This window comes from Grus americana, chromosome 2 (genome assembly GCF_028858705.1).
Source record: "Grus americana isolate bGruAme1 chromosome 2, bGruAme1.mat, whole genome shotgun sequence".
Lineage (NCBI taxonomy): Eukaryota > Metazoa > Chordata > Aves > Gruiformes > Gruidae > Grus > Grus americana.
In genome coordinates this window covers 142,992,274-143,006,678 of record NC_072853.1, presented here as the reverse complement: position 1 = coordinate 143,006,678, position 14,405 = coordinate 142,992,274, and the positions used below count along the sequence as shown (strand labels likewise).

General features: G+C 41.5%; 1 protein-coding gene across 3 annotated transcripts in view; it reads left to right on the top strand.

Moving 5' to 3' along the window:
- The first annotated feature begins 113 nt into the window (after positions 1–113).
- VPS50 (VPS50 subunit of EARP/GARPII complex) overlaps positions 114–14,405 on the top strand; it is a 97,181-nt gene continuing 82,889 nt past the window's right edge. For 2 of the 3 annotated variants that reach the window (XM_054816137.1, XM_054816136.1), the window contains exons 1-4: positions 114–263; positions 2,582–2,650; positions 12,166–12,288; positions 12,895–12,966. In XM_054816137.1, coding sequence (XP_054672112.1) covers positions 231–263; positions 2,582–2,650; positions 12,166–12,288; positions 12,895–12,966 — 297 coding nt within the window. In that variant the 5' untranslated portion in view covers positions 114–230. The remainder of the gene's footprint in view (positions 264–2,581; positions 2,651–12,165; positions 12,289–12,894; positions 12,967–14,405) is intronic. The other variant, XR_008575813.1, reaches the window with a different exon arrangement.

The window sequence follows — 14,405 nt, the reverse complement described above, 5'->3', positions numbered from 1 at the left end:
CCGGCGGAAGGGGCCGCCCCAACCCGCTCCCTTCGCGCGTACCCGCCTTCCCCGCCGTGCTGACGGGGGTTGTAGTTGGGCGCCGCCGCCCGAGGACTACCGGTCCCAGGGAGCAGCGGGCGCGCTCTGTCAGGTGGCGTCCAACATGGCTTCCCCGTGCCGGCCGGAACCCGCGCCCGCGCAGGGCTGCTGAGCGCTTTCGGGGCGGCGGCGGTGGCGGCGGTACCATCATGCAGAAGATCAAGTCGCTGATGACCCGCCAGGTGAGCGGCTCGGCTCGGGAGGGCATCGGAGTCCCGCCGCGGGGGAGTCCCGGGCTCTCCCCGGTGGCGCCGTGCGTGTGCCGACGGCGAGGGGGGTTGCCGGGTGCCGGAGCAGGCGTGTGCGGCTGTGCCCGGGCACCCTGATGGGCCTCCGGGAGCGGGCATCGCCCTCAGCCCCGCTTGTGGGGAGAGGGAAGTCTTGGTGTGTCTTAGCTCTTGGTACACATGCATCCAGCTTTTTTTCTTTTCTTTTTTTTTTTTTTTCCCCTCTTTAATCAAGAAATGGAAGCACGCTCAGATGCCAGCACGTAGCTTATGCGATAACAGACAAATCGGCGTTAAAGCTGACACGGCTGGTCTGTGTCACTTTTCTTTTTTCACGTACGATTTTGGAGCGCCGGGCCGTGGTACTGTACCGTGGCTTTGTCTGACGGCAGCCGCTGTTGATCAAAAGGGAGGCAAGGCTGCGGAGGTGCCGGGGAGGTGTTTGGGTGGGCACATACTGAGTGTGTGCTGGAGTACTTGCTGTGTTTCTGTTAGCGCGCTTCTTTGCACCAGCTGTCTCCAGGATTATGTACATCTAGTCCACGTTTGGACTGGTATTTCTAAGGTTACGAGCCTTTTTAAAGGGATGTATTAGAAGAGAATTCGAGTCATTCACATACATGAAATATCTCTAAAATGAAGCCTGTTTGCCCGTCTGTCTAAATTTGAGAACTTAAAAAAATTACTTGAGTCACCCAGCACATCCGATATTCTAGATAGTTATAGAAAATGATGGGAAAGTCAGAAACTGAACTTTGTGGGTTTTTTTCCTAAACTATGTCCTCAGAGTTGTGATGCTTATGCACGAGGCAGGGCTTAAAATTGAACACTGGCATGGAAGCTGAATTTCCAAAATAACGTTCTGCTCCCCTTCAGTATAGGGGTAAACAGTTTTCAGCTTGACTAAGAGGAGTTGTGGGAAGCCTGCCCAGTGTGCAAATGTTGTGGTCTGAAAATGATGCGACTTATGCAATTTTCAGCCTTTGGGAAGGATTAAGTCTATTTAGCATTTGATAAGTGAAACTCATACTGCTTCTGAAGATAAGCTGCTAGTACTCCATATTTTTGAGAGGATGTGTGGAAGATTTCATGTGAAGTATGATAAGCTGCAGCAGTTGCTTTGGTTGGTTGGTACCCTGAATTTGCAATGCATAGAGGTGAGTCACCTTTGGTGGTGATAATTGGAAAGGGAGGATGTTTTGAAATGATGCACAGGAAAATCTGAGAATCAAAATCCAAATGAAGAGGTTTTGCATCCTAGGAAGATGGAACAATTGTAAAATGTAATAGTTACCACAAAAGCAATGAACTTGTAAAACACTTGATCAGTTTCAAAGGATAAATGTAAACTTTTTTCATCAAAAACTCGCATAGTAATTGCATAGGTCCTTTTGTTTCAAAGGAAATGTAGGTACCCAGGGCCTGAAAGGGACTTGGAAACAGTACTGTTAGCATGAACTGCAAGAGTGGGAGGGAAGTCTGCCTGAAACTCGTGGCTCATGTGAACACCCTGAAGTCTCAAGGGAGGCTGGAGTCAGAACCATATCTGAAACTTGGATGTATGGATTCACCTTTGCCTAGGGAGCTGGCAGAAATTGCGCTAAGCAGCGCATTCTGTGGTATTCCTTCATAAAATTCATAAAATGTGTTGGATATTCAGTAAATACATACACAGCTGGTTAATTGATGTTTCCTGTACAAAGCTTTAGTCTACTACAGCATTTTCTATTTATGTGGCTATATGTGTTTTAAAGAGTAATAATGATATAAAGCAGCTAATGTGGATTATGCATATTTTTTAGTTTAGTCATGCATAAGGGTTGTATGGTAAATATATTATTTTTACTTGATGGCATATTTGTCTAATTTCACTACAGAGTAGGCATCACCTAACTAGAATTTGATTATTTGATTCCATTAAACCATTAAGTTAGTGAAGTATGTTGTGTTTTTTAGACACATATGCATTTTTAAATGTAAAATAACATCTGGAAGTTGAGAGGAGGATATAAGTGAACTTGGTGAAGGAACATTAGTGACCTGTACTGAAAAGGTACATATTGTAGCATGAAGTTGGAAATGCTTAGATGTTTGAGGAGCATAATTTATATACCAATGGTCTTGCTTAAATGTTTGTGGAATAAGGTCTTAGCCTTCCAGCCTCATGTCAGTGTAATGTATTAAAGGATTTGATTCAACACCAGGTAAGACTTGTGCAGTTTGATTACAAGATAAATAATCAGTCTGAACTGACTGTTCAAATTCTTTTAAAGGGTCTAAGAAGTCCTCAGGAGAGTGTTCATGACCTCAGCCCTATTGAAAGCTTTCGGATTCCTAGTAAGGTATGATACACAGTCCCTCTACTCCCACCCCATTCATTTTTAGCTTTTCATTTTATAGTTAGATGACACTTTCTTATTTCCTTTTTTTTTTTAAATACCATGTTTGCTGTTGGTTTTTTTGAGTTTTATTTCTTGCTGAAAGTCTTTTAAAATATTTTAATGAAAGAATTAAGAGCTTTGAGGCAAAACAGTTCACTGACTCAGAATGAACTTGTATTAAAATTTCTTGGAACTTTTGAGTTGTGACTGGATGCTGACCTTAGTATTATCTAGGTTTCCTGCTGGAATGAAAAAAAAAAAAGTGCCTTTTTCTTTTTTTACTTTGTAAAGTAGCTACTATATGGGTAGCCTGTATAGTTCTAGTCTTGATATTTAGTCTTTTCATGGTAAGTATATTTCATAGTTTCACGGTTTTAATCTTCAGCATATACAATTAACTTCATGTTCTACTTTAAATGTTCTAGCTTTACAATAACAATAGGTTTTTAGCTTTTTTTTTTTTTTTTGGGTCTCACTACTTAAATGATGCCAGTTCACTCTTGTCTCCCAAATCATGCTGAATAATCTGGGTGTGAGGGAGCAATTGTCACACTATTTGACTGCTGTTTATATCCTGTTGGTCTGAGTGGATGATTCATAAGACTTGCTGTGGATGTTGTTTATTATTTTCTCCTAATTTGGACTATGCCTTTAACCAATGAGATACTTAAGTTACTGACTTGAATTTGGATGTCTTCTTTTACAATAGTTTTAAAAAAACAAAACAAAAACCCCCTTGTGTTTCTTTGTCTCTATGCATGTACTGTGTAATATGTTGCTTGTGCTGAAGCAGACCAGAAAATCAGTGTTACTGCATATTTAAAAAAATCAAGTAGTAATGTCTGAATTGGTACATAATACTCTCTTAAACAGTGGCCAATATATTCATTTCAAAGAGCGAAAGTATTCAGTTGCAGCAGTGTTGAAAGAACTGTCTCATCTCCATGGCTTAGATTTCAAAACCGCAGATTCCTGCCACCCACTAGGCATCCAGTTTCAAAATGTCCTTGTTGCCAAGTTGACCATCCAGGTAAAAGTGGATGTAGGGTATCGTGGTTGGATTTCCGTTCTTCAATAGTTAGATGTTATGTGTCTGGTAAGCCTACACCTTGTATCAGTAACAATAGGAAAACAAATACCTGACAATAATTTGTAATTTTTTCGTACGTTTATGTCAAACATTTGTAATGTGAAAACATTATCTGCAACTGTTAAGCAAACAGAATCTCATTGCAGTTACGAATTCTGCGCCTGAAAAGACAAGATTGCATCAACGTTAGAATTTGTCACCTGATTATTTTTTTTAAAGCTGATAAAATTAAAGTAGTATTCTCTTCTGTGCCACAGGATAAGACTTTTATATTTTTCAGTCTTCTAACATTTTTTTTTCTTCCAAAATGTTTTAGGTGAGTAGTTCTCAAAATTCTGAGTTGCTTATGTTAACTTTTTCCTTCTCAACAAGCTGTATTGAGTGAAACTCTCGTAAAGTTTCATGACTACATGATGAAATGAAAACATTAGATAACAAGAATCTTGAGTAAAACTACTGTGTTTTGATCAGTTTAACTCCTGGCTGTGGTCCCACATCATTTGTCACGGTAACTTTACTTCCAGCCCCTTTTTTTTTTTTTTTGGAGGAAGGATTTATATCGTTATGCCTCCTTAACTTTGCTAAAACCTTTATTGTAGGATTTTACTTCTCAAATGATGAGACATTGAATGAGGCACTGTAATGTGTCTCCTGTCACTGTCAGCATAGATTCAGATACCCTTTCTTGAAAACAGGAGTTTTTTGGGGTGGGGAGAGGGAGACATTGTCTGTATTTGTGGTATGAGTAACCATCAAAGAGATTAGGTTCCAATACTTCACAGAAGTTGAAAGTCACTGAGCTTTTGCATATTGGTATTTCTTTGAACCGAAGCTATACTCAATGCCACGTACTAATGTCAAAAATCAGAATTGCATTATGGGATCAAGCAGCTTTGCTGGATATAAGCTAATGCCCTGCAATAATTACTTTATAATAATGGACAAGTCTGGTAAAGGGATTTCATTTTTGAATGCAAAAGTGAAGACTAAAGAAAAGGTGCAGATCTTTAAAGGCAACGAGTAAAAGCATAACTTCATATTGTTGCAGGCTGCTATTTGAAAGCATATGTTGCTCTCTGCTGCCACATTTTAATAATTTTTTGTTCATATCTTGAATAACAAAAGTCTCAAGCTCACTGGCCAAATCTGTTTTGATGATAGAATGGTTATGATGCTGCACTTTCATCATCCCACTTCCACATTCAAAGTGGTATCTCCAGATTGATTTGGGGCAAGTGTTACTGAAAGTTTCAAAAGCTGAGGTAAAGCTGTCGAGAGGTATACAGAATGAAAGATTGCAGAGCCAGTGTGAATTACTGGAAAAGAGCACAAACCCATGCTTTTGAAATGGGGGACTGTCACATTAGCTTGGACGTCAAATGGGAAATACGGAGCACAAGAAGAAGAATATATTGGCATTGATGCAATATTTTCCCTGAGGGGAAAACCTGCAAAATTCTTTTGGGTCTTGATATCTGAAAGTTGTTGATTTGCTCACTGGTGGCTTGCTGGCAAGCATGCTGAAGTGATGTCTCTGCTTCTCAATTTTTTATTATTAAACAATGAAATGATGTGGTACCAGGATATTTTACAGAATACCTTCCAGTGTATGCACTCACTTTAACCAGTATTCCAGTAAGTTCTGCAACTATCTTGAAAAATTTCAATTTGCTTCTGTCATGTGAAGGCAAATCACCAGGAAACTTGTTTTACTTCTTGTTGTAATACAGACTCATACCGCCAATTTGGTCACACAGAGAAATAAGCATATAATAGTTTAAGTCTATGATATAGTCTGTAGGTAAGGCAAATTCTAACTGCAGGGCAGGATTTCTAGAAGAGAAAGTTGACTGCAGAGGGATTTCCTATCTTTTTTGATTGAAATACCTTACTTCATCTGTGTGCCCTGATCGCCCTGGGGAACTGTAATTCTTTTTTAACTGTTCTGTTATTGTCAGCTTTGTTGTTTCCCAAGTTGACAACAGTTTTGTTTAGTAAATTGTCACAAACGGGTGAGAGAGGTATTTTGTACACTTGAATTGAAGTGTGTGGGGTTAATAGTGAGTTGGCTTTGAATTGGGTTATGTTTATCTTGATGATAATCAGCTCATATGCAATATACAAATATTAGTTGACTTTGTGGCTTATGGTGGTAAACAACACTGGAAATTTATCTTTTGATGCTTTTCCTATAGATACAGAAGTGTGGCTTGCTTAGTCTGTGTGGGTTTCTATTTCCCCAACGGTAGCTGAGTGCTTCTCAGGAGTGCATTAAGTGGTGGTGTGACTAATATCTGTTCTATGGATCAGGCTTTGTTGTTCTCTCCACCAGAATTATTTTCACAGTGTAGTGTTTGTTTTGGTAGAGTGAGAGCTTTTTAGTAAATACTGTGTATACATACTGAAGAAGGAAAGATCAAAAGAAGGTTCTGGGCATTTCATGTGAAAGATAAGGGAATAGCACAGACTTTCTCGTGGGACTGCCTTCCCTAGCTGTGGATTAGCTGGAGGAAAAAAAGAAAAGAGAAGAAAAAAAGTTTTGAGGTGAGGGTATAGATACAGTTATATATACATTATGAGACATATAATATATAAATATATCTTTTTAGATAGATAAAATTAAAAGATGACGTGTGTATATGTATAAAAAATACTTTTATACATTATTTATTTTGCCACAGTGGGATGTTGCAACGTACCTGCTGATTGAATCTGTTGAGCAGGGCCCTCGTCCTGGTTTTTAGGATTAGCTTTTAACATAGTTGTTATCCAAGTTCAGAATGCAGGGATATAAATCGACAGCGTGTCCACTGGTGTGCTTTTGGCTCATGACAAAGAGAGGGACGCTGTGTCCAAACGAGTACAGTGCAGACTTGGCCCCTGGCACTCTGCGAGAGGTGCATAGGCTATCGCTGACCTTCAGCTTCTAATTAGATTAGAAACTTTGTAGATTTTTTTTTTCTCTGAGTGCTATCAGTTAACTTTTTTCAATGTCTTCACTTCCCAAGTCTTTTGGTTGAAAGTGACTGGAATGCAGAAGGTGTTTGCTTCCACTGTCTACCAGTAATGCTTCATTCAACGGAACAATATTGGTTTTGGTGTTAAAGGAGAATGGGAGTATGACACACTGAGAAATGGCTGGGTAGGTCATCTAAAACTTGCTGAACTGCATTTCAGATGAGCCTGCAATGAAATGACTCTTCTGAAATATATTTCAAGGAATTGCCACAGGCAATTTACACAGACCTGTAAACTTCTATTTCATGGAACAGGAAGGCACAATGATGTGAGAAGTATGTGGACCCAAACACATTTATTTTTTTGCTTCTTCAAGTATGCAAAACTGTCAGACAAATAGTTTGGTTTTTTATCTTTTTTCTTTCTGTCCCCAGTAAATGCCTTTCACTGATCTATTTAGGTGGCATTATGAAAGAGAGACCTACTGCTTAGGGTTGCACTAATCATAACCTGAAAGGAAGTATGTTCGACAGGATAAATTGTCTTTCCATGAAAGTATGATCCAAAGTACTGGCAAAAAAATATGCACGTTTAGCACCACAAGTGATGCAAGTTTTATGTAGGCGATGAAGTCTCTTGCTGAACAAAACTTCAGAAAAATGAGTAGCCCATGAAGCAGCATCTTCGATGGCTGTGTTGGCCCGTTACTGCTTGGAGAGTTCCTACTGCTGAATGTGTGCGTTAACGTGGGCAGGTGGATTGAAATTAATACTATGGGGTCCACCTTGTCAATGTGCTGCTCTTCCTGATGTGCTGTGTATCTAATTGATCCAGTTCAGCAGTGGTCCCATCAGAATTTCCCCAGGAATAACTTGCACCTGTTACCCCTCGTCTTTTCCATGTGACCCCTTGTAAAAAGGGAATCTCCATCTTGGAATCATAGAATCATAGAATGGTTAGGGTTGGAAGGGACCTTAAAGATCATCTAGTTCCAACCCCCCTGCTACGGGCACGGGCACCCTCCACTAGACCACATTGCCCAAAGCCTCATCCAACCTGGTCTTAAACACTTCCAGGGAGGGGGCATCCACAGCCTCTCTGGGCAACCTGTTCCAGTGCCTCACCACTCTAACAGTAAAGAATTTCTTCCTAACATCTCATCTAAATCGACCCTCCTTCAGCTTGAACCCATTACCCCTTGTCCTGTCACTACACTCCCTCATAAACAGTCCCTCACCGTCTTTCCTGTAGGCTCCCTTCAGAAACTGGAAAGCCGCAATTAGATCTCCCCAGAGCCTTCTCTTCTCCAGGCTGAACAATCCCAACTCTCTCAGCCTGTCCTCATAGGAGAGGTGCTCCAGCCCTCCGATCAGCTTCGTGGCCCTCCTCTGGACTCTCTCCAACAGCTCCATGTCTCTCCTGTACTGGGGCCCCCAGAGCTGGATGCAGTACTCCAGGTGGGGCTCTCACAAGAGCAGAGTAGAGGGGCAGGATCACCTCCCTCGACCTGCTGGTCACACCTCTTTTGATGCAGCCCAGGGCACGGTTGGCTTTCTGGGCTGCAAGCACACACTGCCGGCTCATGTTGAGCTTCTCATCAATCAATACCCCCAAGTCCTTCTCCTTGGGGCTGCTTTCAATCCATTCCTCACCCAGCCTATAGCTGTGCTTGGGATTGCGCTGACCCACGTGCAGGACCTTGCACTTGGCCTTGTTGAACTTCATGCGGTTCGCATGGGCCCACTTCTCCAGCCTGTCAAGGTCCCTCTGGATGGCATCCCTTCCCTCCAGCGTGTCGACCACACCTCACAGCTTGGTGTCGTCGGCAAACTGTGGGCACTGTGAGTGCTGAGGGTGCACTCGATCCCACTGTCCATGTCGCCGACAAAAATGTTGAACAGTGCCAGTCCCAGTACCGACCCCTGAGGAACACCACTCGTCACTGTTCTCCACTTGGACATTGAGCCGTTGACCACAACTCTTTGAGTGTGACCATGCAGCCAATTCCTTATCCACTGAGTGGTCCATCCATCGAATCCATGTCTCTGCAATTTAGAGACAAGGATGTTGTGCGGGACAGTGTCAAATGCCTTGCACGAGTCCAGGTAGATGACATCAGTTGCCCTTCCCTTATCCACCGATGCTGTAACCCCATCAGAGAAGGTCACCAAGTTTGTCAGTCACGATTCGCCCCTAGTGAAGCCATGTTGGCTGTCACCAAGCGCCTCCTTATTTTCCATGTGCTTGAGCATAGTCTCCAGGAGGGTCTGCTCCATGATCTTGCCAGGCACGGAGGTGAGACTGACCGGCCTGTAGTTCCCTAGGTCTTCCTTTTTACCCTTCTTAAAAATGGGGGTTATGTTCCCCCGCCTCCAGTCGGCGGGAACTTTGCCAGACTGCCAGGACTTCTCAAATATGATGGCGAGTGGCCTGGCCACTTCATCCGCCAGTTCCCTCAAGACCCGCGGATGCAACTCATCAGGTCCCATGGACTTCTGCATCTTCTTTGTAGCCACCCTTTAAGTATGGAAACACTGTGATGAGGTCTCCCTTAAGCCTTCTTTTCTTAAGGCTGAAGAAGCCCAGTTCTCTCAGCCTTTCCTCATACGGCAGGCTTCCTAGTCCTTGGATCATCTTTGTGGCCTTGTCTGGACCCTCTCCAGCCTGTCCACATCTTTTTTGTATAGCAGGACCGAAACTGAACAGACTATTCCAGATGTGGCCTGACAAGTGCTGAGGAGAGTGGGATAATGACTTCTTTATCTCTGCTGGTGATGCCCTTGTTGATGGTAAATTAGATGATTCCATTTGCAACGGTTCGGTGGACAAATTAAAGTGACTGTTGCCTGTCTTGGATAATTTTTAATTTTAGTTTCATGTAGCTAAAACTCAATGTACTGTAAGATGTTAAGCTAATTTATAGGGGGACGTACAACATAAAGCTGCCATTTGTTAGGGAGGCCAGAGGGAAATAATTTTTTTGTTTGTTTTAAAGGACAGGAATACATGTGGTTAGATAATACATTTATTGCTTTATAAATTAAATTAATGCAAGAGTAGTATGCCATTGAATCTGAATGTGTGTGTCCTCAGCCAATCCACGTACCCTCATATGATGAAAAGTTCAAAACCATAGATTAAAAAGTTGAAAAAGGCTCTAAAGGGGCTATTTTTCAAGAATCTTTTAATTCTCATCCCTCATAACCTGCCCTCTTCTCCTCTTTTTCTCATGCTTTTAGTAAAGCTGAAATGTGAGGTGGATAGGTGTCAGCGCTGGGTGAATTGTGTGGCCGGAGCTGCAGGGATGGATCTGCCTGCGGGGAGTCCTGCCTGCCTCTTCGGTGCCGGTGTGGTGCTGCAGGCTCTTCCCTGCTGACTCCCTGCAAACTTGTCATGTCGGTACCGTGTGCTGTCAGCGCCACGTAGCTAACCCACCCTTTGCCTTTGTCCGAGCGAGGTGCTGCTGTGGCTTGTGGCGTTGCGGATGTGTGCTCGCTAAGAGTAGAACCATGCTCAAAACCCATTTTTAAGAGTTTGTTTAAAGAATAGCATCATTTTGCTTTGTTATTGTTATTTATTGTTGTTATTTATGTGTATTACTTCCTTACTCCCTTCATCCGTGCCTTCCCTTGCACAGCCTCCTGCCAGGTGCGTGTGGTTGGGAGGTGGGTAACTGCTTTCGCCCCGTGGTGTGAAGCAGGTTTCTCCATCTCACTGCACGTCAGCCAGCCACCTCCGGGATGTGCCAGTGGCAGTGACTCAATCAGGCATTTTCAGACGCTTCGTCTGTGGAGATCTGAGACGCTGGAGCCTCACGGGAGAGGAAGAAGGTTGCTCCTCGATGGCTTTTCTCCGCCTCACCCTCTGCCCCATCTTGGCTCGAAGCCGCCTTCCAGCTGCGGCTTCGCCCGCGCTCCAGCGGGTGGCGCCCGAGCACCGCCCGGCGAAAGCGGCCCGGGGCCGGCCCGGCCCAGCCCGGCTCAGGCCTGCGGCGGGGCGGCGTCTCGGCCACCCTCTGCTTTGGCCTCGGTTGTGCCCGCTCACGTCCGTGAGGGGATCCTGCCGCTCGGGGACACGAAATCCGGTTGAAATCCATTTTTCTCTGTATCGGAGCCATTGCTTTTGGCTCCGTCCCGACCCTCGTTCCCCCCCGCCTTTTTTTTTTCCTGCAAGAGGTATTTCAGAGGGGCAGCGGCTCCTTCTGATGCTCTTCCAAACTGTTCACTCGTCACTCCTTGGCTGCCTCTAACTGTGTAGAGAAACAGCACCTTGCTTTGTATTTAAAATGTCGCTTTGTCTCATAGCACGTATATGTCGACCTTATTTCAACTTATGTACAAAATAAGCAAGTTAGTGGTTGTTTTGTCAATTAATCTAAAGTCTGATGCTTCTAGCTGGTGAAAAAAGCCCTTGAACTCTTGGTGATGAAAATACTGGCACCTTGTCCCACTGTAACAACGTGGCATTGTTGGGAGGCTTGGGGTCTTTACGGGACACTTCAGTCTGCTGGATTGCTTCACCAGGGTTAAATTCCAATATCAAGAAATTTCGTCTGTTTTATCTTGATTTTTGGCAAAAGAATATCGTGACACTTCTCCCTTTTGAGTCTCTGATAAATTTTCATTCCTTTGATGGGAAGAGCCTCCAGGAGAGGGCTACTATTAGTTGAAATGTCCAGTATAGGAGGGGAAGAGGAAGCTCAGGCTCAGGCTCAGTCCTTGGCTTGTTGCAACCAGTGGAAGCAGCTGGGTTGTTGAGACCTTCCAGGGGAGATCGTGACAGCAAAGAGGCAGATGCTCACCTCTTGAATATTAGCTTTCAGAAAGCTGACATCTCTGCTTAGACCACCCTGCTAGTCGGAGAAAAATCTGAAACCTGTTCATTTTGTGCAAAGAAGGCAGATCCGTTCTGATTTTGCCTGGAAAAAATTCAGGTGTTTAATGGCATCACTTTTATTACAGTGAATTCTGAGGGCTGAATTGTAAAGCTATACATTTGTAGTGGCACTGTCTACCTTACAAAGATGGTTTTTCTTGTTTAAAAAAATATCAGGTTTTATTTGTTATGCTTTTGAGGGTTTTTTGCTTCTGGAGAAATAGCCTGACAGTTTATTTCTGGTTTATTATAAGAATTTCTAAACTTCAGGAGGAAAAAACTGTGGACTCAACATGCATTTGTGCCTTAAATGTATTGTTGAAGTTCAGTGTTCTGCAACACTGAACTCTGCACTATGTTCTTTGAAAAGTTTTAAGTATCTTGCTGTTTGTAATGGGAGGAACAAGCTGCAGTGTACTGATTTTTCTGTTCTTTGCCATTGCTTCTTGTACTAATGTTGTAAATGCCTTTTGAAAAATATTTGTTTTGGTAAAACATTGTTCTTGTTAGGATGTGATATTACATCATGGAAATCCTTTTTTGTTTTGTGAAGGAGGAGCTCAGAGAACTACGTGAAGAACCAACTGATCCTCAAGCTCAGCAAGAAATAATTAACAGCATTGAAGAAGTTTATTTTTCCAATGATTCCTTTGATATTGTGAAGTATGAGTTAGAGGTAAGCTGTCTTCTTGAAATAAAAGACAGTAATAAAAGATAGTAACAAAAAAAGAGGGTGAAAAGTATGCTTGTTCCAATGAGCTTTTTTCCATTTTGTTTCTTATATCTTGCATTAATACAGAACTGTACCCTTCTGCCTAATTTTGTGGTTGTGTGGAGCTTCTAGCACACAGTATTGGTATGGAGTCTCTTTTAATGTGGTAGAATTAATCTCAGTTGTGCTAACAGGCATTTCATAATATAAACTACAGTGAAAAAGCCAAAATAGTTGGAGGGCAAAAAAATCTGTTCTATATTTTGGATATTTTTATGACTGAGACATAATAATTTCAGTGATTAGGGGGGGTTGTGTATATACATATATAGCTTAAAATAAGGTATTTTTGAGGTAATTATGGTATTATATGATGTAATTATGATAATACATTGCTTAACACTGATTTATTTCAGTATCCATCATTTGAAATAATGGATTAATTCTGCAAATTAGATTGTAGAAGCAATAAGAATGTTTCTCTAATGGAATTGATTGGTTAGTTAATGCTACATGTGTATTTAAAATTCTTTGATTTCTCACTGAATTGAATTTGTTGTTTACATACAGAGGCTTCCTCCAGTACTTAGTCTTCAAGAACTGGAAGAGTACAGAGACAAATTAAAACAACAGCAAGCTGCTGTAAGTAAAGTTGTTTCTTCTGTACCCTCAGGCAATTTGTTGTATTGTCTATAAGTCTAGACAGAAGTGTAACTGAAAAAGTTTTGGTTTCTTGAGCACATTAGATATTTAAGCATTTTTTCTTTTTATATTACATTGTGTGCTTTTATAGTGGAAAATTATATCAGTAAATCATATAATCATGTGAAAGCATGGAAGTAAATGTTGGTGATAAATGTTATAATGAGGAGCAAATGTGCAAACGATTTCTTTAGAAACTTGCTTTTCTGAATGTTCAGCTTTTACATATTGCAAGATAAGTTATGTTCAACAGAGTGCTGAATAGTGCCATAGTATCTCTTTTATTGATGGATTTCTGGCAATATAAAAGATAAAATGTTTAAAAAACTCTTTCCTTAGAGTTGCTGTTTTCTCTTATTTTTCATTTACCAATTTGTTAATTGTCCGCAAGGGTTTCTATTGAATACTGGTACAGAGTTATTACATAATAAAACAAATTAAATGTAACAATGAATTATAATTATAATTATAAATTGGAGTTGCAGCTTCTGAAAGGTACTTGTTACATTTCAGGCTTTTTTATTTTCTATTCACACATTAATTATCGATTCATTGCTCTTTTAAAGATGAATAATATGGTACAGGAAATGGATGTATTAACTGTGGCATTTGGAGAGTGTCTACAAGTAAAATAACAGTAATAATCCTAACTCATGTCTTTAAATGAATTAAATGTACAGAAGGAGAATATTGGATCGTTAACAATACATAGAGAACAAGTTCTTTCTGCGTAAGACTGATTTTCCCAGAATAAACCGTTGAAATGTTGTAAAGTATTACTGAGAAGTTGAGCAAATGAATATTCCATGTTTCTCACCAAGAGGTATAAGGAAAGAAGTTGAAAGTGGGTGGTGGTTTTTGGTTTTGTGTTGTTTAGGATTTGTTTTGTTTTTTAAGTTTAAGAGAGCAACTAGTTTTGCAAGGAAATATACTCAAGACTGAGAGACAACTTCATTGAGATATGCTGGATAATCCAGTAGCTGTTATCAATGTCTTGGCCATTCTGCTGCAGCTAGGGGAGTAGTTTCAGTGCACGGCTGCTGTTGAAACGTGAACTGGAAAGTGCTTGCAGCTAATGAATAATAGGGGTGAGAACTGAGCACGAGGTTTCCAGTAAATATGGCCCAGATGTGTGTGCCTTTTAGAAAATAAACAATAACTCTCAAAGCCAAAACTTTTGACAAGAAACATGTGCCCAATTCTTCCCCCACCATCCCTCCCAGTCAGGGTTGGGCTTTTCTTGTGTCTTCCTTAATCTAGTCTAAATGTGATTCTGCTATAGGAAGGAATTGTTGCTTGGGTTTGTTTTCCTCCTTGGGCATGTGCCAAGTTGCTAAAATTTCTTGTATGCTATATATCACGTGTCCTTGTGTCATATT